General features: G+C 35.1%; 1 protein-coding gene across 1 annotated transcript in view; it reads left to right on the top strand.

The window, feature by feature from the left end:
* ALDH1A2 (aldehyde dehydrogenase 1 family member A2) overlaps positions 1-23866 on the top strand; it is a 111244-nt gene that overhangs the window by 74365 nt on the left and 13013 nt on the right. Inside the window, exons 8-10 of the mRNA XM_003755713.3 lie at positions 17849-17951; positions 20080-20264; positions 22842-23006. Coding sequence (XP_003755761.1) covers positions 17849-17951; positions 20080-20264; positions 22842-23006 — 453 coding nt within the window. The remainder of the gene's footprint in view (positions 1-17848; positions 17952-20079; positions 20265-22841; positions 23007-23866) is intronic.

Here is a 23866-nt window from a genome sequence, read left to right as displayed (position 1 = left end):
ATTGAAATGGCTTATTTAGGAATTAGGACAAGTCTTTGGCTAAATGTTTTTGATGTTGGATTCCAAATTCATTGTTTTCCTCCATCTAAAATGTATAAATTCACTTGATGCCCCACCTATTTCAAGGCTTCTGTGGTTTGCCCCAGATTTGTATAGCCACTGGTAGTAGAGAATAAGATATCCAGGAGCAAAAATTTGCATGTAGAAGATGAGCAGAAGAGCTAACTATTCCTTATCCATGTCATGAAGGAGACAATGAATATGGATCAGAGAAAGGGGCCATAATTTCCCTCAAGTTTTACATTTATAAAACATGTTGACCATTTTCCACATCTGCCTTTTATAGAGTTGCAGCCAACCTGTGAAGAATTTATTATCCTTTGCTCTTTCAGAAGACCAATGGTTCTACCATATTTGTTGTTTGCTCATTTCAATCATGTTTGATTCTTTGTGACTCCATTTGGCTTTTTGGTGTTTTGTTTTGGGTTTTTTTGGCAAAGATAGTGGAGTGGTTTGCCATTTCCTTCTCAGCTCATTTTACAAATAATTTAACCAAGGCAAACAAGATTAAGTAAATTGCTTAGTGTCAGATCACACAATTAGTAAGTGTCTGAGGCTGGATTTGAATTCAAGTCTTTTTGACTCTCTACCTAGTACTCTATCCATTACACCATTTACCTATCCTTTACTATTTGTGTGTATGTTTTTGTTTGTTTATTTGTTTGTGGAAGTCTTCCAAAATAAATTTGCCCTTTAGATTCTAAATTTTGTGCAGCTCCAATCAATGGCTGAAATGAAAAGATAATTTTTTTATATCACATCTAGTATCTGGAATGCTCACCAAAATGAAGCATTATTTGTGATGGCTGGTTTCCATCTTAAAGCCCTAGCCCCATTAAAAAAAAAAGTAAGCAGAATCACTCTGATTAAAGATAGGATTCATTTCCCTCTTTATGCAGTTAAATGTGCAAGCAATGAAAATAAATATTTTATACATGGTTATGAAAGGCCTGCTGTAAACACAAAGTCAATAAACAACTTCAAGGAGGCAGCCTGCATTTTGCTTGGTGGAGTGTTTTCTTTATTCAGTTAGATTAACAAACCATGATCTCATCATTGGTCAACAAGATAGTAGAGAGACCATCAAAGCACACTACAGGAGAGTCCAGATTGATTCATGCCAAACAAATGTTTGTGCCTAACAGCTGTATTACCACTGATTCTAATTTACTCAGCCGGGGTTCTCCTTTCATTTTCTAAGTGAGATGAATGTCACATTGCATGATATAGACCGCTTGTCTATTGCCTGAGTAATGATTTGTGTGGGCCGTACAGTATGTTTAGCTTCTTCTCCTTATAGACAAGGGGAAATTTCAGGCTTATAGATGTCTTCATGTTCCTTTTTACTGGAAAGTGTATTTAATTCCAGAATGTTATGTTAGATATGTCTTCTCAGTTTATTTGTGAATCCCATAGAATTTGAGAGTGAAATAGCCACTTTGGTGTTGGCAAAGTTTTAGGAGGCAAGGACTTTGAATTATGAGATTACTTTTCTTCCTCTGTTTTTATATTCATATTCAAAAAAATTTACATACTGATTTATCAATTTTATGCTAAGTATGGAAAGGCATTTAAATGTGTAAAAACAGGGTTCTTTGATCTTTGGGTTAGATCTTTCTGTTGTTATGCTAGATTGGAAAAGATTCCACAAGCTCTCCTTAGCAATCAGACTCAGGATTCACTGGCTGTATGCTACCAAGAGTGGGTCCCCTACTAGATACTCACATTTGTGGGAGTTTAGTGTTTTTTTTTTTGGTTTGAGTGATTTTACTTGTTTCTGGTATGAGGAAACTGGAATCTTGAACTTGGGTCTAGAATAGGAAAAAGGAATATCAACCAATAAATGTTTATTAAATACCTACCTTCTCTCAATTCCTATTCTCTTAGAATTTAATTTGTTGTTGCTCATCTTGTGATTCTTTGTGACCCTATTTGGGGTTTTCTTAGTAGGATACTGATTTGCTATTTCCTTCTCATTTTTATAGATGATAAAACTGAAGTAAACAGGGTTACGTGACTTGTCTATTGTCACACGGTTAACAAGTATCTGAGACTAGATTTGAATTAATAGAGATGAGTCTCCCTCATTCCAAGACCAGTACACTATCCACTGAAGCACCGAGAACAGCATCCTGCAACTTAGGTGTGATTAAGCATGTAAGGAAGGATTCTGAATAGCCATATCATTGATCCCAAAAGTCTTTAGATAATGCATTGTAGAGAAAAATAGAGCAATACCTATAGGCTAGTGGCTTAGTATCTAGGAGAAAGTCTAAAAAAAAAGGAGCCAAAATAAATAAACGCTTTTTAAAATATAACACATAAGGAATAGTTAAAACAGTCAGAGTTATTCAGGCTAAGGGAAAAAAGAGAAAGTTGAAAGACAATTTAATAACTGTTGTCCAGAGAGTTATTTTTAAGGAGACTATTGATTAGTTGTTTTCTGTCTCCATAGAAAAGAGAACCTGGAGGAAAGGGCTGGAAAATATAGAGAACATCCCAATGATAATAATATGAGGATATTGAGGGAAATCATAGAATCTTCAAACCTATAAAACTATAATTGAAGATAAGGCTTTTTTAGTGTAAAGATGGTGCAGGCTAACCTTGCCTGCATCCCAGAGTCTAATCTAAATATTCTCTTCAGATAGAGTAATTAATGATTCTTTGAGAAATTCAGTACATCTCAAGCTCTCTTATGCAACCAATTCATCTTAATGTCTATAGTTATCCCAAAACAGGTTTGAGATTTCAGTTACCCCTAAAACTGATATTCACTCATTTTTCCTTGTCTTATTTTCACCATATCCTAGTGGGAAAATGAATGAGCCATATTGACTTGTCAATAGCTTATTCCTGATCATTTCAATATGACAAGAACCATCCATTATGAAGATTCTTGACATCTCATCTCTAGCCACAGTCAAAACCAAGAAACACAAAAAATGAAAAGTAAGGAGGGAAGCAAAGAGAGAAGAGTGTGGGGAGGGGAGAATTAATCAGTCTCTTTTTGTGTAAGTCTCAGAAATGAAGATATGTTGCAATACATAGGCCAACCAGTGAATCTGTTCCTCTATATTTCAGCCAGTATAGTTTCTCCCATTTGGATCCCCATTGGCAATTTCTTTTTCTCTAAGAAAGCTGAATAGTTCTGAAAAAGAACATTCTCCCAACCTGGGCAATTAGCTAATTAATAAAAGAGAATATTGCAATCCGTTTTAGGAATGCTGTTCTGTGAGCAGATGCTTTGAATAAAAGAGTCATGAAAAGCTTTTCTGAGTCTTTATTGTTCAACATAACAAATTATTTTCTTTGAGAAGGCCCAAATTACATCTCTCTAGATTTCTCTATTACACTATACAGGGTAATGCTACATGAGGGCTTATCCAGGGATACTCCTGATATCAATCTTGCCGCCTATTCAAAACAAGGATGGGAGTCAGAGTCAGCCAGTGCCAAGATTCCTGCTGAGAATCAGCCCAGTTCCATTATGTGTGGGGGTGCCCCCAGCTCATCTCCCCCATCTGCTAGGGGTGTACAGATACTGCCGAGAGACTCTGCAGGGAGTGCAAAGTAAAGAGGCCACATGATAGGAACGCTATCACTTATTCCTTCATAATGAGCTCTGTGTGGGGACTGAGGGAGACTAAAAAAGGTCAGTTTCTTTCACAATCCATTGCAGCTGTGGGGCCATTGCCAGAGGCCACTTTGCTCTGCAAGAGTAAGGAGAATACTAGCATTTGGACAGAGATAGCTCCACACTGGGTAAAAGCCTTATTCCCTCGGGCTGAGGATCTTGCAGGGATCAAATTGAGGAAGGAATCAGGTATTCTCCTTGATGAATTTTCTAGAATCTTCGAGAATAATTTCTTTGACAGTCAGAATGTACCTTCAACTATCTTCATTTACTTAAATAATATAATCATTATCCCCTTTCACCCATGAATTTATATGAAACCTACCTTGACACTCTATTTTTTTTTTTTTTTAATAATACATCTCTTAGGGCAGCTCGGTGGCACAGTGGAAAGTGTATCAAGCCTGAAGTCACTAAGACTCATACTTTCTAAATTCAGATTTGACCCTAGACACTGTATAACCCCAGGCAAGGCACTTAATCCTGTTTTCTTTCAGTTCCCTCATTTGTAAAATGAGCTGGAAAAGGAAATGGCAAAGTACTCCAGTATCTTTGCCAAGAAAACCCCAAATGGGATCCTGGAGAGTAGGATTCGACAAATATGAGTGAATACATCTCTTGGAGTGATGTCTTCAATAAATTTAACTACTTGCTGTGTTATCAGTATTGTTTTTATTTACCTGCAAACACTTCTTTTCTCAAGGTTCTGCACAAAGTTAGTTATCTATCTAATAGGCATTAGATAAATAGTAAATGCCCTGAATCCAGTGGAGCTGAAGGGTGAATGCTCATTCTATTGCTAAATTTGTTGAATCAACCCATTTACTTTATCTATGTCATTTATGATTTTGTAGTCTTAGGCTCTGTGTAGCTTTAGTCTTTTAAAACCAAAGAGTCCTAATATTTTTTTTTTATCCCTTCTTTATAAAACAACTTTTACAGTTTAGTTACCTTTCGCTGGCCCACCTTAAGTTCTCTTCATTTATTTCTGTATCTCTATGTGTGTGTGTGTGTGTGTGTGTATACATACATACATATATATATATATATACACATATATATATATAGAGAGAGAGAAATATACACTAAGATATACATATATACACACACATACTTGTACACATACATACATAGGTGTAGCTTCTAAAAATTTCACATTCTATAGTTTTTAGAAGACCATGATTCTCTATAATGGTAAATATAAAATTTTTCTTTGTTGATGCTCAGCATCTGATAGTCTTTTTGGCAGTAGCATTTCCTTCTGTGGTCTTTTTGTGCTATCTCCTGTGATACCCAAAGTCCTTTCCTGAACCTAATTGTGAGTTCAGAAATTTAGTTAATTAGTTCAGAAGTTTAGTTAACACCTTTATTCCTTTTGAGATGGGAAGAAAAAGTGTCTGTTCATGGGAGGGAGCTAATATTATTCTCCAAGGAAGATGGATGGCATCTCTCCCTGAGATCATATGGTTTTGAACTGGAAAATAAGACAGTCTGTTCATTTGTCCTCATTGGAAGTCATCTAGCCCTTAAAAAAAAAAGTCAAACAAACAACTCATTAAGTGATCTTGTTGTTTATTCCTTCATTTTATCCCCATTGGCTTAACCAAAGTAAAAATCCTTCTACTTAGAAGAATTTGTTTAGATATATCACTGTTTATTTCTTCATTTATAAAAGCAATTAAAGAAGACCTATCCTAAAAATGATGATAGACTTATGCAATTTTAACACTTCTCCATCTAGGAAAATATCCATTTATCTTTGCCCAATGTGGTCTTGTCCATCTCTAACCATAAGGAAGTTTTCAGTCCCATAATGTCAGGGAATAACCCATACAGGAAGAGAACTAGAAAATTAGGTTCTCATCTGCCTGATGATTCTTCCTGTTCTTCACTTAAGACCCTTTGTCACTCAGCCTAGATTCACTGGTTGTCCCTGGCAGAGCTCTGTCCCTTTTCTTCTCTGCCTCCTAAATTCCTTTAAGTCTCAGCTAAAGTCCCATCTTCTATTAGAAAGATCCTTTTCAGTCCTCTTTAACTCCTGGTATTCTCTCTGAGATTACCTCTAGTTTGTTTTCTGTGTATCATATTGGCATATAGTTATTGGCAAGATGATGAGCCCTTTGAGAGCAAGAACTTCTTTTTTGTCTTTCCCTATATTCTCAGCATTTAGAAGTGCCTGACAAATAGTAGGTATATAGTAAATGTAAATCAACTGACTGATAAAACAAGGTTATAATTTAACTTACAGGGTTCTAGGTTTGGACCTAGAAGGACTTTAGATGTTATCCAGCCCACTTCCCTCATTTTATAGATTAAAATGAAAAAGTGTGTGATTTGCCTGAGGTTACCTAGGTAACAAATGGCAAAGACAGGATTCAAACCTCTGTCCCCTGACTTTAAATCTAGCACTATTTCCATGTCACTGGGCTGCCTCCCACTTTGTTTCTCTCTTGCTTTTACCTTAGAGCATATTTTTGACACCAGGATTATCAAAGATCCTGCTTATTGTCTAGATAGGTTCCTCACTTTGGTGTTTTAAAAGAATCTCATTAGTTTTGAAGTCCTTTGCAAAGCACTACTCAATTTGCTTTTTGGCAATTTAAAAAACTATTTGTTGCTTTACATCTAATCTGGCGTGCATTTTTTTCTTTTCTCTTCTCCATTAGGTTGTTTTTCCATTTGTTTTGAAAGATGACTTTTCCCTTGAAAGAATCATAAGCTTTAGGGTTTCCATTAAGCCCCTTTGAACATTTCTTTCCTCCCTCCTGGCATGACAGGTGACAAAAAACTCTAGGGTCAGTTGAGTCTTGGAGTATTATTCACCTTCCTCCCTTACTCCCAGAAGAAAAAAAATTTTGGAAGATGTTATATTTTCCCAAGAAAGTCTTGACTTTCAGATCTAGAAACTTGGAACTCCATATCTAAGCTCATGGTACCTTATCTTTTTATCTGGTATTAAGAAGCAATGGACAAACCTGGGGCTTGACCTGATCCTGAGTCCTAGTCCAAATGGGACATTAAGGCCAGTCAGACCATTTCTTCCAACTACTCAATTATGTACTTGAACCTTAAATTATTCCTGGAACTAGACAAGTCTACAAAATGTCATCCAGACTAGGAATGACCTGAATTGGTCAAGGCTTCCCAGAGCAACTTCAGACTATAATGATCTGCCCCATCCATAATACTCTTTTAGATTGGGGATAGAATTTGCCTTACAAAGCTACACACATGAACTGTTATTTTTAAAAATATATTTTTAGTCTACACTTGTTAATCATTAATAGACTAACTTTTAAATAAATATTTTTACAGAATTTTATATTTTAAACCAATAACGCCAAAATATTTATTATTTGTTCAGTCATTGGGCATACTCCTTTTTTTTTTAAGACTATAATAACTAGGAATATTTTTGTGCTGATAGGTCTTCTTTTCTCCTCCCCTTCTCCCCTTTAATATCATCCTTAAGTTACATTTATGGTAGTAGGATCACTGAGTTCTAGGATATAAATAGATGTAAGCCTGTTTTTATATTTCCATACAGCTTTTTAAAAACAATTGCATTATTCACCTAGAAATTTACCCCCATACTATTTACTAAAAAGTCAGCTTCCAAGGAAAGTCTGGCAGAACACTAAGCCAGGAAAAATTTTTCTTTGGTATTGCTCTCCATTCTCTGATTAACAGGAGCTGAGCAAGCTTTTTGCATAGCTATTACAGTCACAAATAAGGCCTGGTCTACATTCCTAATACCTAAAATAAATCAGTTTATAATGGAACTCAAACAGTGACCTAAATGAATGCCAGGCAGAAACTGAAAGAGAAATTTAAAATTAACATAATCAACAGTAAATATTTCTTAAATATCTACTATATACAATGCACTATTCTAGACTCTTTTTCCCCTCTATCATCTGGTTTTCTTAAGACTTAAGACAAAATATAGTAATAAAAATATTATATATTATGTAATATATTATATATTAGGAAATAAATATGTATTTTTAAAATAACAAAATAAAATTTTATTTTTACATGCCAGAAGTTATAGCTTACTTAGAAGGCTTATTTTATTTTTTTTCTCATTCATTCTCATAAAGCAGCTGAGTACTATAGTGGCTAGAGCTCTGGGCCTGGAAGAGGGAAGAACTGAACTCAAATATTACCTCAGACACTTATTGCCTATATGATCTAGGACAAATCACTTAACCTCTGCCTGCTTCAGTTTCCCATTGTAAAATGAAGGAAAAAATAGCAACCACCTATCAGGGCTATTATCCTGTGAGGATCGATTGAGGCAATATCTGTAAAGTACTTAGCACAATTCCTGACTCATTTTTTAAATTGTTGAGCTGTTTCAGTTATTTTGGATTCTCTGTAACCCCCTTTTGGGTTGTCTTGGCCAAAATATTGAAATGATTTGCTATTTTTCTATTTCAGCTCATTTTACAGATGAGGAAAACTGAGGCAAATAGTTAAATGACTTAAATAGTTAAATGACTGAGAACAGATTTGAACTCCTGGTACATTGTAGATGTTTTATAAATTCTTCTCCTTGCCTCATCCAATCAGTTAACAAGTCTTGTCTATTCTACCTTTTAAAACATCCTCCCAACTATCCTCCCCTTTTTTTTTATTCAAGTCACAATCACTCAAATTCAGGCCTTCATTACTTCTCCCACAGTTTCCTGGTTGGTGTCTCTGTATCTAGCCTGTCTCCAATCCATTTTCCAAACAGCTGCCAAAATGATATTTCTTAAATGCAGATTTGACCTCATCACTTCCTAGGGACTCAATAAGGTTTAATGTCTCCCTCTTGGCTCTCTTATGAAATACAAATGCCTCTGTTTGGGATTTAAAGCCCTTCAAATTTTGGCTCCAACTTATCTTTCTAGTCCAATTTCATGACTGCTTCTCAAGCATTCAACAGTCTAATTTGCTTGCAAAATAAAGTGTATGAAGTGGAATACTGTAAACTAAGGTTGTAATGACAAGTTGGAGCCATACTACAGAAGGAAGGCCTTAATTTGACAAACTGAGCTTTATTTTTTTTTTAGAAACAGTAGAAAGCTTCTGAATGTTTTTGTGCATTGTTATAACAAGATTAGACATTGCCTTGGCAAGATTATTTTTGAAGTATATTTGATAGACATATAAAAGAGGGGAGAGATTGAAAACAGAGAACAGTTAGGAGATTGCTATAAAAGTCCAAATAGGAAGAAAGGAAGGAGTGTAGAGAAAGAGACAGATGTGAAAGATATTTTAGAAATATCTTAGACTCAAAAGCTAATTGGATCTGGCAAGTGAAAGAAATCAAAGATTCAAAGACAAATGAAATTCTAACTAAAGATTTTAAGCCTTGGTGACTGGAAGGAGTATGTAGCCTGGGGTTTCTAACTCAAATAGAAATGAATGCCTTCAAGGCAACAAATTGACTTAGGAAAAACTATAAATTAACATCTATATTATATTTACTTTTACCAATTTGGTCATCAGTTTCCTTTTATAATATAATAATTAGATATAATATAATTATAATGATAATTCCTTTCTTATAATAATGAAAGGTTTCATCTCAGTGGTTTTGAAAGTTTCTCCTAGTTTTAAATCTTTGATATTATGTATGCTGGGAAGAAAGGCAGATTATCGGGGCTGGGGGGATTGGAGTATGAATGAGTTCACTATCGAATAATGTTGAGTTTGATATTATTACAAGATTTTCAGGTGTAGGTAATAACAACAACTAGTATTTACATAGTGTTATAAGGTTTGTAAAATGCTTTACAAATATGATGTCATCTTATCTTCACAACATTCCTGGGATGTAGGTGCTATTATTATCCCCAATTCACAGGTGAGGGAACTGAGGCAGATATAAAAGAAGTGACTTGCCCAGAATTATACAGTTAGTAAATACCTAAATCAGGATTTGAATTTATGTCTTCTTGACTCCTAGTCCATCACTGTATACATTGTACCACCTAGCTTCCTTTTTTCGTCTGTATAAAACCATTTGACATCATGCTCCTGATCATTTTTCAGTCACTTTGAAGTGAGGCATTGGTTTGTAATGAATAAAAAGATTCTTACTTAGTATGTGCTAACCATTGTGCTAAGTGTTGGAAATACAATAGATCAGGGCTTAAAATTTTTCCACTTGCAACCTCTTTTTTTCCAAGAAATTTTTACATGACCCTAGGTATATAGACATATAAAATAGGTATACAAATCAAACATTTACTGATAATAACTCACAAAGAACTTTATTTTAAAACAGTTCTATGGTATACATATACTTTTATCATTTGTTAAAGATGAAAGAAAATTTGCATACCAATGAGATGAATGTGCTCGTTTATTTTTACATAAAGTATTAAATCTTGGTGGGATATTTGATACCTTTTACTGTTGTCTTCTTCATGATTCCCACATTCAGTTATATCCTGACCCACAATTTAAGAAGCCTTGTTAAGATAAGCAAAATAGTTCCTGCCTTACTACTTATTTTGTGCACTGTTTAAGTTCAAGTATTCCTTGCACTTATGTTCTAATAGGGGAAAGTGGCAGCTAGGAAAGCCAGGGAAGTGTATTATAAAATAACAAGGATAGTTTTAGTTGATGATCCCTTTCTAGAAGCAATGATTTAAATTCCCCAGAACCATAAGTAGAAGGGGTAGGCTAAGGGTGGGGCAGGGTAGGTGGTTGTCTTTGATCCAGCCAAACGGGGATCTTCTTTTTGTTCCTCACGCATCACATTCCATGTTCAGTCTACGCCCCTGCCCTGGCCATCCATCAGTCCTGGCATCCTCTCCTGCCATATCTCCATCTTATGGAGCCCTTCTGTCTCTTTAACACCAGTAGGATCAGGAGTGACAACAAGCATTTTTGAGACATTTTAAATTCAAATATTTCATGAACCTTTTCTGCATCTTTGTTATCAAATAATTCCCAGCATTCTAAAGACTTTTCAAATAATGGAAGGAAAAAATCAAGCAGCTCTACCCAAAAGGAGCATATGTGTCAAAAGATGTTCTTGCATACAGCTTATGTTCCATATTCTGATCTCCCAAGCTATTAGTGCTCTCCCTCCCAGACTTTCTTGTGTTAACTACTTTGTATGTATTTGTATTTTTTCTTTTTAATAATGTTTTATTGATATTTTCTATTTCTTAAATCATCATAGTTATGGCAAATACTTTCCCCTCTTTCCTTCCCAGAGTTTTTCCATATGATAAATAGTATTTTTTACAGAGGGGAAAGATAAGGGATATTGATCTCAAAGAATCTGAACATCTTTGCAATATATAATATCTGTGAACCTCCCACCTCCATGAAGGGGTAGATTTCGTATGTCTTCATTTTGAGTCCTGGTTGAGCTTTATAATTTTGCTACATTTGCATTTGATTTTGTTGATGTATAGTTGTTCTTTCCATTCACACTACTCTGTGTGTGTGTTTGTGTGCCCGTGCACAAACACATATATTTGGACTTGCTTTCTTCACTCTATAGTTCATATAGATTTTTCCAAATATATTAGTATTTATTTACTTTATATTTTTGCTATATGTGTGTGTATATATATATAGCATCATATGTAGCCATATATGTATATACATATATGTGTATATTTATTCACTTTATATTTTTGCTGTATGTGTATATATAACAAAAATCTAAAGTGGATAAATACAAATATATTTTTATTTTGTAACTAAACAAATACATACATATACATATATACATATGCAATGCATACATATATATGTGTGTAGGTATATATATGTGTATGCACACTCACACATAGCTGCATTTTTCTCCCCACTAGAATGAAAGCTCCATGTGAATAGAAATATGCTTTGCTTTTCACTTGAATCCCCATCAACTATCCCAGTGACAAGCATACAGTAGGTGCCTAATAATTCTTGTTGATTGATTGATTGAATGATGGCAAGATAGCATCTGGGGTGAAGGACTGGACAGGATGTGAAGTGCAGTCAAGTTCCTTGAAGGCCAAAGAAAGGTGCTTGAGAATAGACTTGGCTGTTCTAGCTGAACCATAAAATCACTTTGCAGTTCTGACCTTCTCAGCACACAGAGAGAGCCTGGGACTGAAGCTTCTCAGAAGGACCAGCACTCACAGCTGATAGGGCTATCGCTGACTCCCTCTCCCAGCTGGCATGGAATCGAGCCCTTGATGTCTCCTAATTGGCCTTTGGTGTCTTTCCTCCTTTTAGTGAGTGTCATAGCCTTCATGCAGCATAATCTCTTACCAGATTATTCTGCAGCTGCAAAACAGAAGGTCTAGATTTCCCCTTCTCCCCCATTTATGCATATCCTCTTTTCTCTTGGCACACATGCCCATTTAAATCTTCCTTGTCCGGAGGCCCCTCCTGGGCAACAGTATTGACTTTTAAAAGAGTTTTGCAGCGAGAGAGAAGAGATAAGGGGAATGCTGTTTAGGGGAGGAAAAATCTGACTAGTGAACTAGAGTGTCCCCATTAATCTCTGATGTCCAGAGGTGAGAATTTTCTGTCATTAACCCATTAGACCTTTACTTATAACTATCCTGAAATTTATTCCAATTACCCCCAGTCTCTTTCTTTCAAAGCACAAGGATACCCTCTCCCTTTCTTATTCCAGGATTATTATCTTATGGTTTTCCCTCTTCTCCTTTCATATAACCAGCCCATATAACAAATTGTATTTTTTTTTTCAAATAGTTCCATGGTACAATTGCCTAGAGTCAGGAAGACTCACCTTCCTGAATCTAAATCTGGCCTAGAATACTTATTAGCTGGGTGTTGATCAAGTCACTTAACCATGTTTGCCTTGTTTCCTCCTCTGTAAAATGAGCTGGAGAAGGAAATGGCAAACCACTTCAGTATCTTTGACAGAAAATCCCAAATGGTTTGGGATTAATGAATCAGCACGTTTATTTTAGAAAAGGCGAAAAATCAGTGCAATTGATAACAATACTGAAAAAATCAAGTATTTTTCAAATACTTGAAAAAAGTGTTCAATGACTAGCACTTGTGGACCTCCTGTCTTCATGAAGATGTCCCATTTGCCACTTCCTCCATGACATCTTTCCTGATTTCATTTAGCTGAAAGTGATTGCTTCTTCCTCAAAATTTTCATAGTGTTGTGCTTACATCTTTCCTTTGCATTCAAAAAATAAACAACCCAAGAATTTGTTGAAGAGATAAAGTGTTTCAAGGGCTGGGAGTTTGAAGGGAACAGGAAACGGCCTCTGGAATCAGAGAACCTATTTTCAAATCCTTCCTCTGATGATCATTACCAATGTAATTTAAGCAAGTCACAACCTCTTTGGGTCTATAATTTCCTGATCTGTAAAATGAACTGCTTGTATTAAATATCTCAAGTCCTTTCTAACCTTAGAAGTGGTATATTGACTGATAGTGAATTGTGCAATTTGATTGGTACTTGTAGGCAAATAGTTCTGACATTTTCTATCATTGCTACCCTGAGAAAGTCACTTAAGTCCTGATTGCCACAGTTTCCTCATCTGTAAAATGAAGATAATTATAGCACCTACAAATTGTTATGAGGATCAAATGAGATAATGATTGTAAAGCCCTTAGCACAGTGCTTTATACATAATAAAATGCCAGTTGTTATCATTGTCATCATTAATATTATTATTCTGATACAAAAATTTTTCATAGTCCTTTGTGCTTTTCTCAAGTATTTTGAGAAAATATATGTATTTTCCCTACCAACCTTTAAGTTTTAAGGTTCTTGAAGGCAGGGTCCCTACCACAGCTATTTTTATATACTCGTTAATTGCTGCCTTGCATATTTAAATATTTTTAATCTGAACCTAATGATTTCATCAGTATAAGAAACTTCTGTGGTAGAAACTCTCTCTACCAAATTAGTTCAATTGCTTCTCTGTAAGGTAATCTTAAGGAAATGCCCGGCGGCACTGAGTAGTTAAATGACTTGTAGATAGTCACCCAACTGTTATGTTTCAGGGGTAGGACTTGAAATCAGATCTTCCGAATTCAAGGCCAAACCTATTTTCACTAAAGGATATTATCTCTCACCTTGAATATTGTTGTTGTTCAGTCATATTTAATGCTTTATGACCCTATTTGGGGTTTTCTTGGCAGAGATACTAGAGTGGTTTCTCATTTCCTTCTCCAGTTCATTTTACAGATGAAGAAACTGAAGCAAACTGGGTTAGGTGACTTTTCTAGGATCATACAGCTAGAAAGTATCTGAGACCAAATTTGAACCCATAGAAGATGAATCTTTCTGACTTCCTACCTGGCACTGTCTCTATTGTACATTTAACTTAACTGAGTTTTTTCTCTTTTACAGCTATCATTCTTAAAAAGCTTAATAATTCCTCAGACTCAAAACCAGCCTTAATAAACACATTTAATGAAAGCTGTGATGTAATTTAGTGTTTATAAGTTTCTGAGATCATATTGTGAGGCAAAGGGCTTTTCCTTGTCCTTCCTTAAGTAGTTTTATTTTTCTGATTATTTGGAAATTATGCAATGAGAGGTACTCCAGAAGGATCTGGAAATTTTCACTCCTAAGAATTATTAATTTCTGACTTTTTGAAAGTGAAAAATGGGAAGCAAAAACTGATAATCTCTAGCTTCTTAGAACTGAGAGAACTTGCAGAAGCTAAGTTGCCAATTAAGGATATCAGCAAGAATAACAACTGAGACAGACTGCTTTTCAAACCTTCTCCCCCAACCCTTTCTTAGTATTTTACTTTTAGAAGGATTTCTGACATAAGCATTATATCTTAAGATATCACATAAAAAGACTTACTTGAAGACTTCAGGGACCACTTTTCATTTTCTGAATAATATTCTGGTCCATAAGTTACATCAGTAAGGTAATCTTGGCACAGAGGAAGAAATAAAATACGTACACATATCATACATATGTATACTGTGAACAGCACAATACTTTTACCTTTTGGTCTGATTTTTCTTGCATAATAAGACAAATATATTTCCATATTTGGCGTGCATATTTTTAACCTATATCAAATTGCTTGTTTTCTTGGGGAGGAGGAAGAAAAAATTTAGAAAACAAAATCTTATAAAAATGAATGTGGAAACTATCTTTACATGTATTTGGAAAAATAAAATACTATTGAGAAAGAAGACTTTCATAGTCCATGATTATCTTTTACCTTTATGATTACACGTCTTGCTCGTGCTGAAGTGCACTTAAAACTCTGAAAGTCATCCTAAAGAAAACTGCATTTACTGAAAAGATTCTTTTGCCTTTTCAGAGAGCATTGGACCAGAGATGGGGCACACCATCCCTTCTTAGCCTCTTATGATACTTTGGAATTTTACCACACACACCTGTTGGCACCTTATTATACATAGTATTGTTTTCTTTTTCAATTATTTCATATTTCTAAATCTTGTTTCCTTAATAAGACTGAAAGCACCTTTTGTCTTTTCATAGCATTTAGCACAGTTCTAGGTACTTAATGGGTGTTCAGTTTGGATTGTATTTATATACATTTTATAGATACTTCACCTCTCCCCTAATAGAATATTTTGCTTTCTGCCTTGTAGACAGAAACTGTCACTTTTTTGCCTTTGTATCCCTAGAGCCCAGGACAATGCCTGCATTCTAGTGACTCTTCTTATACTTTTGTTGATAGATTTATTGATTTAGCTATATTCAAAATAATTATTATTTGACAGCTTTACTTGGATCAAGAGTAATAGAAATTCTGAGCCTTAATGGCATACAGTGTGGACAAGCCAACATGGTTCTCTAGCATCATATTTTTTTCTTCTTTACCTCTTTAAGATGTGCTGTCATTTGTTTGCCTTTTAATTTCAGTACTACTACTACTTCTTTTTCTTTCTCTTCTTTTTCTCTTCCTTCTTTACCTTCTCTTCTTTCTCTTCTTCCTTCCCTCCCTTCTAACCCCACACTACTATTTTGGAAGCTTTCTTGTATCAGTTCTAGACATGTAAATACTTGTTGACTCATTGATATAAAACTGTAATTTATAAGACAATACACTGTATGATAGATTGCATACCTGATATGTTACAGCTTTTTTTCCTCTGCCCTTGTCTAGTACCTTACACAGCATCATAGGATTTAGATCTGAAAAGGAGATTATTTCCAAACTCCTCATTTTATATATAATGAAGCTAAAGTCATAGAAACTAAGCAAGTACTTCAAGTTTACATAAGTAACAACAATTGCTATTTATAGAGTGTCAAATTTATAAAACATTTTACATGTATTATTTTACTTAAGATAGCAAATAGCAAAGTAAGCAGCAGAACCCAAATCCTCTGGATGAAAAGCCAGAGATCTTTCCCTTCAGACACTATCAATTTATCCTTTACATACATTGTTTGCATGTTGTCTCCCACTATTAGACGGGCAGCTCCTTGAGAGCAGGAACTTCTTTTTGCCTTTCTCTGAATCCCCAGTTTTAGCACAATGCTCATCACACACTAGATGCTTAATAAATGCTAATTGTCATACTGCCTCAATTTGCTTTAGTACCTTTATACCATTTCTCACTGTTGCCCTGTCCATTGGTCTCCCTTTTCCTGAAGTATCCCTCACCAACCATTCCTTGATGTTTTCATTCTTTCTTAATTCTCCCATCTTCTGCTTCCCAGTATCTTAAATGCTCCATTTCTCTAGTCTTTTGGTCACCAACCTAACCAAGCACAGCACTTATTTGTTCTATATGAAAATTATGACACGCTTTCAACCAACTCTCTTTCAAATCCAATTCTGGTTACTTGGGTCAGATTCTGGATAAGTAATATAGGACTATAATTTAATATTAAAAGTAGCCCCATAGCTGTCTGGAATACTGTTAAGGAGTCCTACATGGAGTAAGGAACTATATTGACCACTTTCCAGTTCTAAAATTATATTAAAGGAACCACATCATAATACTTAGCCTTAAAAAATAGTATTGTGGATGTCTTTTATTTTTATGTTCAGTCATTTCAAATCATACTTCCTTTCCCTCTCTCCTCCCAACCAGTAGCCATTCCTTGTAATGATCAGTCAATAAGCAATTATTAATTGCTTATTATATGCCAGATACCCTGCCAAAGATTGAGGATTAAAAAAAAAGCCAAAACCAGTTCTTGCTCTCATGAGGCTTATGGTCAAATGAGAGAGACAACATGCAAATAACAATGAAGAAGAAGATATCTTTTTATCGATATGATATATTGGAGATAATTTCAGAGGAAAGACATTAGCATTAAAAAAAGATTGAGAAAAGTGGGATTTTAACTTGGAGAAGAAGAAAGCCAGAGAAGCCAGGAGAACAAAGTGAAGAGGAAGAGCATTCCATGCTTGGAGGATAGCAAGTAAATATTCTTGAAGTAAATGTCTAATGAGAGTGCCATCAAGGAGAGGATCAAAAAACTTTCTTGAAGACTTTATGTCTATTTATGTAACATTACACAATTCCCCTGTCCTCAATCCTCAAGGAGAGGAGAAGTTTATTTTTTCATTTCTTTTCTGGGTCTAGGATTGCCCTTTTTAATTTCACACCAAAAATATAAGCTATATGAAATATAGCTCCTTACTCTATATATAGTTTATTCATTAGTTTATTGTAATACCTGATTTTTTTTAAAAGAACACTTGAATAATATGTTTTATATTCATCCATAATTGTACATGTAGTTGCTTTTTGATATAAAAAGTAGAGAACAGTTTGGCTTTCTTTAAAGGCCAAAATCTGAATACCAAGGCCATGATCCAAGTTTAGAAATCTCACTGTGCTAATTTGGGCCTTGATGTGCCTGCCAGTTACTTGGAGAAAAGATCACTCAGTGCTGAAGGTACTAGATTAGACTCCCCTCCCCTCTTCTCTTTTTCCTATTCATTCTAGCTATGATAGTAAAACAACTCTTCAATATATTTCCGCAGATCTTAAAGCACATTTTTCATTGAAACGTTTAGTATCTTGTCCATTGTCATCTTCTGGGCAAGGACCTGTGAGTTTTCTCTGTGTTATTCTACCAATAAATCTTCAATACACAGTTATTTACTGTGACAACCTATGGCTGTCCATAGCAGGCTGTAGCTGCTAATTCTCAATGATAGTGCATGTAAAACCTTTCTCTGTTTCCTTTTCTTTTAGGTTGGAAAACTGATCCAAGAAGCAGCTGGAAGGAGTAATTTGAAGAGAGTTACTCTGGAGCTTGGAGGGAAGAGTCCCAATATTATTTTTGCAGACGCTGATTGTAAGTCATCTGCAGATCTTAAACATTTCCCAGGACATTTTCACATAGGCTCTCTCCTCCCTTCTCCTTTCCTCTTCTTTCCTCTCTTCTCTTTTATTCCCCTCCCCTCTCCTCTCCTCTCTTTCTTCCCTTCTTCTCTCCTCTTCTCCTCACCTTTCCCTTCCCTTTTGCCTATCTTTCTATCTTCAACAAGGAGTGCATATTTTTAATGAGGGAGTCACGTCATGTGCATGTAAGATATACATACAACATGTATATATTATAGATGAGAGAAAATCTCCAGGGTTAGGCACTGTCAGTTTAGGAAGAGAACAAGTGAGAACATTAGAATAGTTTCTTGCAGAAGGTGGGATTTGAACTGAAATTTGAATGAAGCCAAGAGGCTCTAAAACTATGATTCTGTTGGAGATAGATTTTTGAAGGTCAGCCAGTCAATCAGTAAACAGATACTGAGCATCTACTATGTACCACTCACTGTGTGAAGTGCTGAGGATATAAAAAGAGGCAAATAATATTTTGTCCTCAAGGGACTCCCCATCTAAAGAGGAATAAAAAAGGATAAAATGAAGGGCATATTTTCTTTCCTCTTTCTATTAAAAATATAAAAGCTACTCCCTGATGTCACCAGTACACCAGAGGCAGAAGGACCATTTAGGAAGCCAGACAAGTGGTGTTGAGGACAATACAATATGATTTGAGGGAAAAGAACAGATTTAAGTAGAAAAATGTAATTGTGGCCTATGCTTGAGGCATTCTCCACAACTCACTGTCATAGTAACTCTGAACAATGATCAAGAGAATCCCTTTGCCTCTGAATTGTATGACATTTAAACCATCCTACATCACTGAGGGCCGACTTCATTTTCTAAGCTTTTCCAGGAAAGGAGCCTCCCTGTTTCATCTTTGTGTATATACCATGTATTCTAACCTGTATCAGATTAAGAATCCCTTGATAGAATCCTCAACAAATTGTCATTCAGTTTTCCCATGATAGTGATGAGATGTTTCATTACTCCCAAGGAGGCCCATTCTACTTTTAGACAATGCTAATTGTGGGAAAAATTTTTTCATTTATTTCAAAGTCAAAATCTGCCTTTTTTTCAACTTCTAATTGTTCCTAGTTCTATCCAATAGAAAACCTTTTTTCACGTGGTAGCCTAATTTTTTTTATCAGTTTTACCAGTGAACTGTTGATTTTATTATTGATATGGTCATAGGATCATAAATTTAAAGCTAGAAGCTGGGGTATGCTAGAGATCATTCAAATAGGCTTGTGAGAATCAATTGTTATATTTTCAGTGTGAATATTAACACCCTAGAAATTTGTCTAAAAATAGACAAATACTACAAATTGCAAATGGATTTATTATAAGGTTCATTTAGACTTAAGAAAGTGATGGAGAAAATGTTCATGAAGATTGTATTTAAAAGTGTTGCACATGCATTTCCCCCCACTAGAGAAATAGTTGTTATACATTTACCAGCATGCCATTGGCTGGAAGGGACCTTGAAGGCCATCACTTCCAGCCTTCCCATTTCTCAGATGATGAAACAGACTCAGTAAGATTAATTGACTTTCCCAGGTTCATATGACTAATAAATGTCTAAGGGCAGTATTTAAACCAGTTTTTCTGATGTTAACTTCAGCCCTCTCCATTAAAATGGGCTGTCTCTTTTAATCAGTTTAAGACACATATAAGCACTTAGCATATCTTTGCCTACTTCATTTCATCAGAAAATCCAGTTGTTCAATCTACCAGTTTATCCTTTAACTAACTAAAAGTTCACCTTCTGTTTTAATTATTCCATCTATCAAAGAAATATCGTCCATTTAATAGAAATTTTGATAACATTATTCCTTTAGCAGTGAAGACCTAAGGAAGAAAAAGAATAAAGTAAATGGCATATTTTCCTTCCTCTTCCTGTTAAAAAAAATAAAAGCTACTCCCTGATGTCACTGGGGCACCAAAGAGCAATTCCATCAACATCTCACCTCAATTGCCTTTCCTACCCATTTTTATTATGTATAGTATTGAATCAGGTGCTTTGAGGATAAGACACAGGTGTTGACTTCCCTAGTGAAATGGGTGAGAGCAACAATAAAAAAATGGTGGCTTTCATCTTGCAGTGGACTATGCTGTGGAGCAAGCCCATCAGGGTGTGTTCTTCAACCAAGGTCAGTGCTGTACAGCGGGATCCCGCATTTTTGTGGAAGAATCCATCTATGAGGAGTTTGTTCGAAGAAGTGTGGAACGTGCCAAGAGGCGAATAGTTGGGAGTCCTTTTGACCCGACCACTGAACAAGGCCCTCAGGTAAGAAGTTTTTCATTTCTTTATTTAGGTACCTCCACAGAGCCTTTGTAGAGTCTAAGTGTGGGGTGGGGTGGGCACAGGTTTTTTTCTTTCTTCTTCCCTCGCTAGGAACATACAAAGAATTTTGTTTGTTTTTGTGCGTATGACTAGACATTCAGCCATGAAGGGATCTTTCCCTTTCAAATTAGCTTTTGCATAATCTTTCATTTCTAGCAATTTCTTCAACACTGTTTTTTGCTTCTGAAAAAACTAAGAGCACCTATTCCTTTTATTTGTCTCCTTCAACCATTTAGGTGAGAGTTAGGACCTGCTTAAGAGCACTGAGGACTTGTTAAGAATTGAAGTATTACTTAGTCCTACAAGAGCAATTGGGCCAGTGTCTAGCAAAGAAGAATGAGTTATTAGGTGTTCAAAATTCTCGATCTTTGGGGATAATTCTTAGCAGATTTATACTGGGTTGGGAGAATTCATTCTATCCCATGTAGGAATAAAGTGGTTCTCTAAGCATATAGTTCACTCCAGCCTAAATATTGTCTGATTGCTGAGGTTCTTTCTGTATAGCCCTACACAAAGTAAATGTTAAATCAGTCTTGGTTGGTATGTGTTGGTCGGTATTCAGGTCTCCTGTAATACAAAGAATGATGATAACATTTCATACCAAGGGATAAGTTTAGGGACTGAACTTTAGATTCTGCTGATAAGGAAAATACTTTCTACCATTAAAAGTCAATACATTCTTTTCAACTTATAGAGAGTTGTCCAGAGTCCAGCCAGTATCAGAGTTGAGACTCAAACCTGGGTCTTCCATTGAGCTCTTCAACATTCCTATCTGATATCTCCTATCTAAAATGGTACCTTCAAAGGATGGAGAGATAAAGGTAGAGAAAAAAGAAATGTCCCTTTTAGGGAATATAGTCACATATTTTGACCGTGAACTCTCTCATGCTGCTTTGGTAAGTTTTGCCCAATGGAGATTTGGTTTTATAGAAGACCAAGAAGTATTATGAGAACATATAAGCCAGTTTTCCCATGAAAACTTCTAATGAGAACTGATGTCTCTTTAGGTTTGGATAGATATAATTTACCTATATTATGCCTTTCCTGCCAAAAAGAAATGACGATTCAGGCATTTATCAGGGCAATTCAAACAAAAACAAAGAAGAAAAATATGTGGAAAGAAACTCAAGTGAAAGAAGGCTTTTATCTGAACTGTTAAGAGAAATGATCTGTCATCTTATAAGAACCAGCTTCAAACTGACTATGCTGATTAGTGACTAGCCTTTAAAACTGAACATTTCATACTTTCCCCTTTAGGTATCATAGAAACTTAAAGAAAACATGCCCTCTCCAAGGTGTATATTTACTTTTCAGTAAAAACTTACAATTCAAAAGAGTACTATCCCCCAAAAGCCCTCTTCATAAATACAAAACAAGCACACCTTAATGACTACAACAACAATAATAGCACATAATTAAAAAGCACTTTTGAATTTACAACGCATTTTATAAGTCTTTGGCTACTTTAATGAGCAGTGTGCTTTCCATATGATTAATTTAATTTTGATTTCTTATTCTTCATGTAAATACCCTGAGTGAATTAGCCACCTTTCAGTCCAACAATATTCCTTCTATTTAGAGACATGTCTATGATTATAAGGGATGCTTCTGATGGCTATCATTTACAAGACCATATAATCCCTCAGTCCCTAGAAATAAAGCCAGAAACTTTAAAAAATAGAAATGAAAGAGCTTTCCATAGGAAGCCTTTCTGGATCCTCTAGCCTCTAATAGTATTTCACACTTTCTCCTAAAAACAAAACAAAACAAAAACAACCTTTGTATTTATTTTGATTATACTTATTTTGCTTATATTACAGCTCTTAACTCTGCTTCCTCAGAAAGGTCCTAGTTTTAGGCCAAAATGGACCAAGTTCCCTTTCTGGGAGGACTTGAGCCCTAAATAAGGGGGTGTTAGGCTTTTTTCTCTATTATTATGCTTCTACCTGAGAATTAAGTGTGAACTCTTAAATAAAACATGTTTAACTTGTGAAGGGTCTCCCAAAAAGGGATAAACAAGGTCTTTTCTAGAGAATTTATTCAATGTACCAGGTAGTAAATATCAGGTAAAAGGCAGCTTTTTATTTTTCCCAGTTTCATTCCTTCCAGAAAAAGAAATATTGAAAACATAGGATTTATGAGAACTCATTAACATATATTAAAATATAAATGATAACCCCAGACACATAACATACATGCACATGAATACATGCATTTATACACATATAGATATATATGCACATATATGCCTGTATGTATATTGATGCACATATATGTGTATATATACATGCATCTATATCTTTATATATACATGCACACATATTTCCTCAATAGAATATAAGCTATTTGAGAGTAAGAACTGATTCATTTCTGTCTTTGTATCTCTAGAATCCAGCATCATATTTAGCACACAGAAGATGCTTAATACATGTCAATTAATTGATACCACATTAATTTATTCATTCCCATCTTCACAGCAGACTTTCTTGCTTATGTTGACAAGGTAATTTTTTTTTCTAGATCGACAAGAAACAGTACAACAAGATCCTTGAGCTCATCCAGAGTGGTGTGGCTGAGGGGGCCAAGCTGGAATGTGGTGGCAAAGGATTAGGCCGAAAGGGCTTTTTCATTGAGCCTACCGTGTTTTCCAATGTTACCGATGATATGCGGATTGCCAAGGAAGAGGTACCAAATATCCCAATTAAAAGAGTCACAGATTTCCCTCAGATTAATTCTAGAGTTATTTAGCAGAAAGTCTGAGAAATTGTATTTCCTGGATTTATTTTTTAAATAATTTAGGCAATGCAAATACAAATGTTCTGCCTTTCAAATACAAATAGTTTAGAAACCAAAGAAAATGAATTAGCTAGCTGTGAGATGGGTAGACAAGATAGAATCTCATGGAGCAAACCAAATTATTATGGTATTAGTTATCCATGATAATCTTCATATAGTAGTTAATAATTCATATTTACATAAACACTTTAAGGTTTAACTACTTACATCCTACAACAACCCTGTCTAATTTAAAATGCAAATGTCATGATACCATTTTCAGAATATCAGAGATAAATATAATGTTTTAATATTACAAAATGCTTTGCATATGCTATCTCATTTGTGCCTAAATACAGTTATTATTTCCCCCATATTACAGAAGAGGAAACAGATTTATAGAGGTTGTATGTCCATAGTTACAGAGATTGCAAGTGTAGATGTAATATATTTTTAACTCTAAGACTATCATTCATTCTCATTTGTATACCAGTCTGTCCTGACATTGCACTGAAAGCTTAATTTTTCAGCCCATAGGTCAGAAACCAAGCTATCGTTTAAAAAAAAAAAAGTTAAAAGGTCCTTCTCTGTGTAAGGAGGGGATGCAAAGAATGCATATTCTTGGTCAGAAATGTATCAACTACTTCTTCATTTTGGCCTTCTGCTCCTATTTCAGATATGTAACAGAGGTTTCACAGTTTGAGAATCCTAGAATTTTAGAGCTGGAGATGTCTTTAGTATAATATGAGAATATGTCTTCTATGTGCATG

This window comes from Sarcophilus harrisii, chromosome 2 (assembly GCF_902635505.1).
Source record: "Sarcophilus harrisii chromosome 2, mSarHar1.11, whole genome shotgun sequence".
In the NCBI taxonomy this organism is placed as follows: domain Eukaryota; kingdom Metazoa; phylum Chordata; class Mammalia; order Dasyuromorphia; family Dasyuridae; genus Sarcophilus; species Sarcophilus harrisii.
The sequence above is the reverse complement of the archived record's forward strand: the minus strand, read 5'-3'. Positions and strand labels throughout refer to the sequence as shown.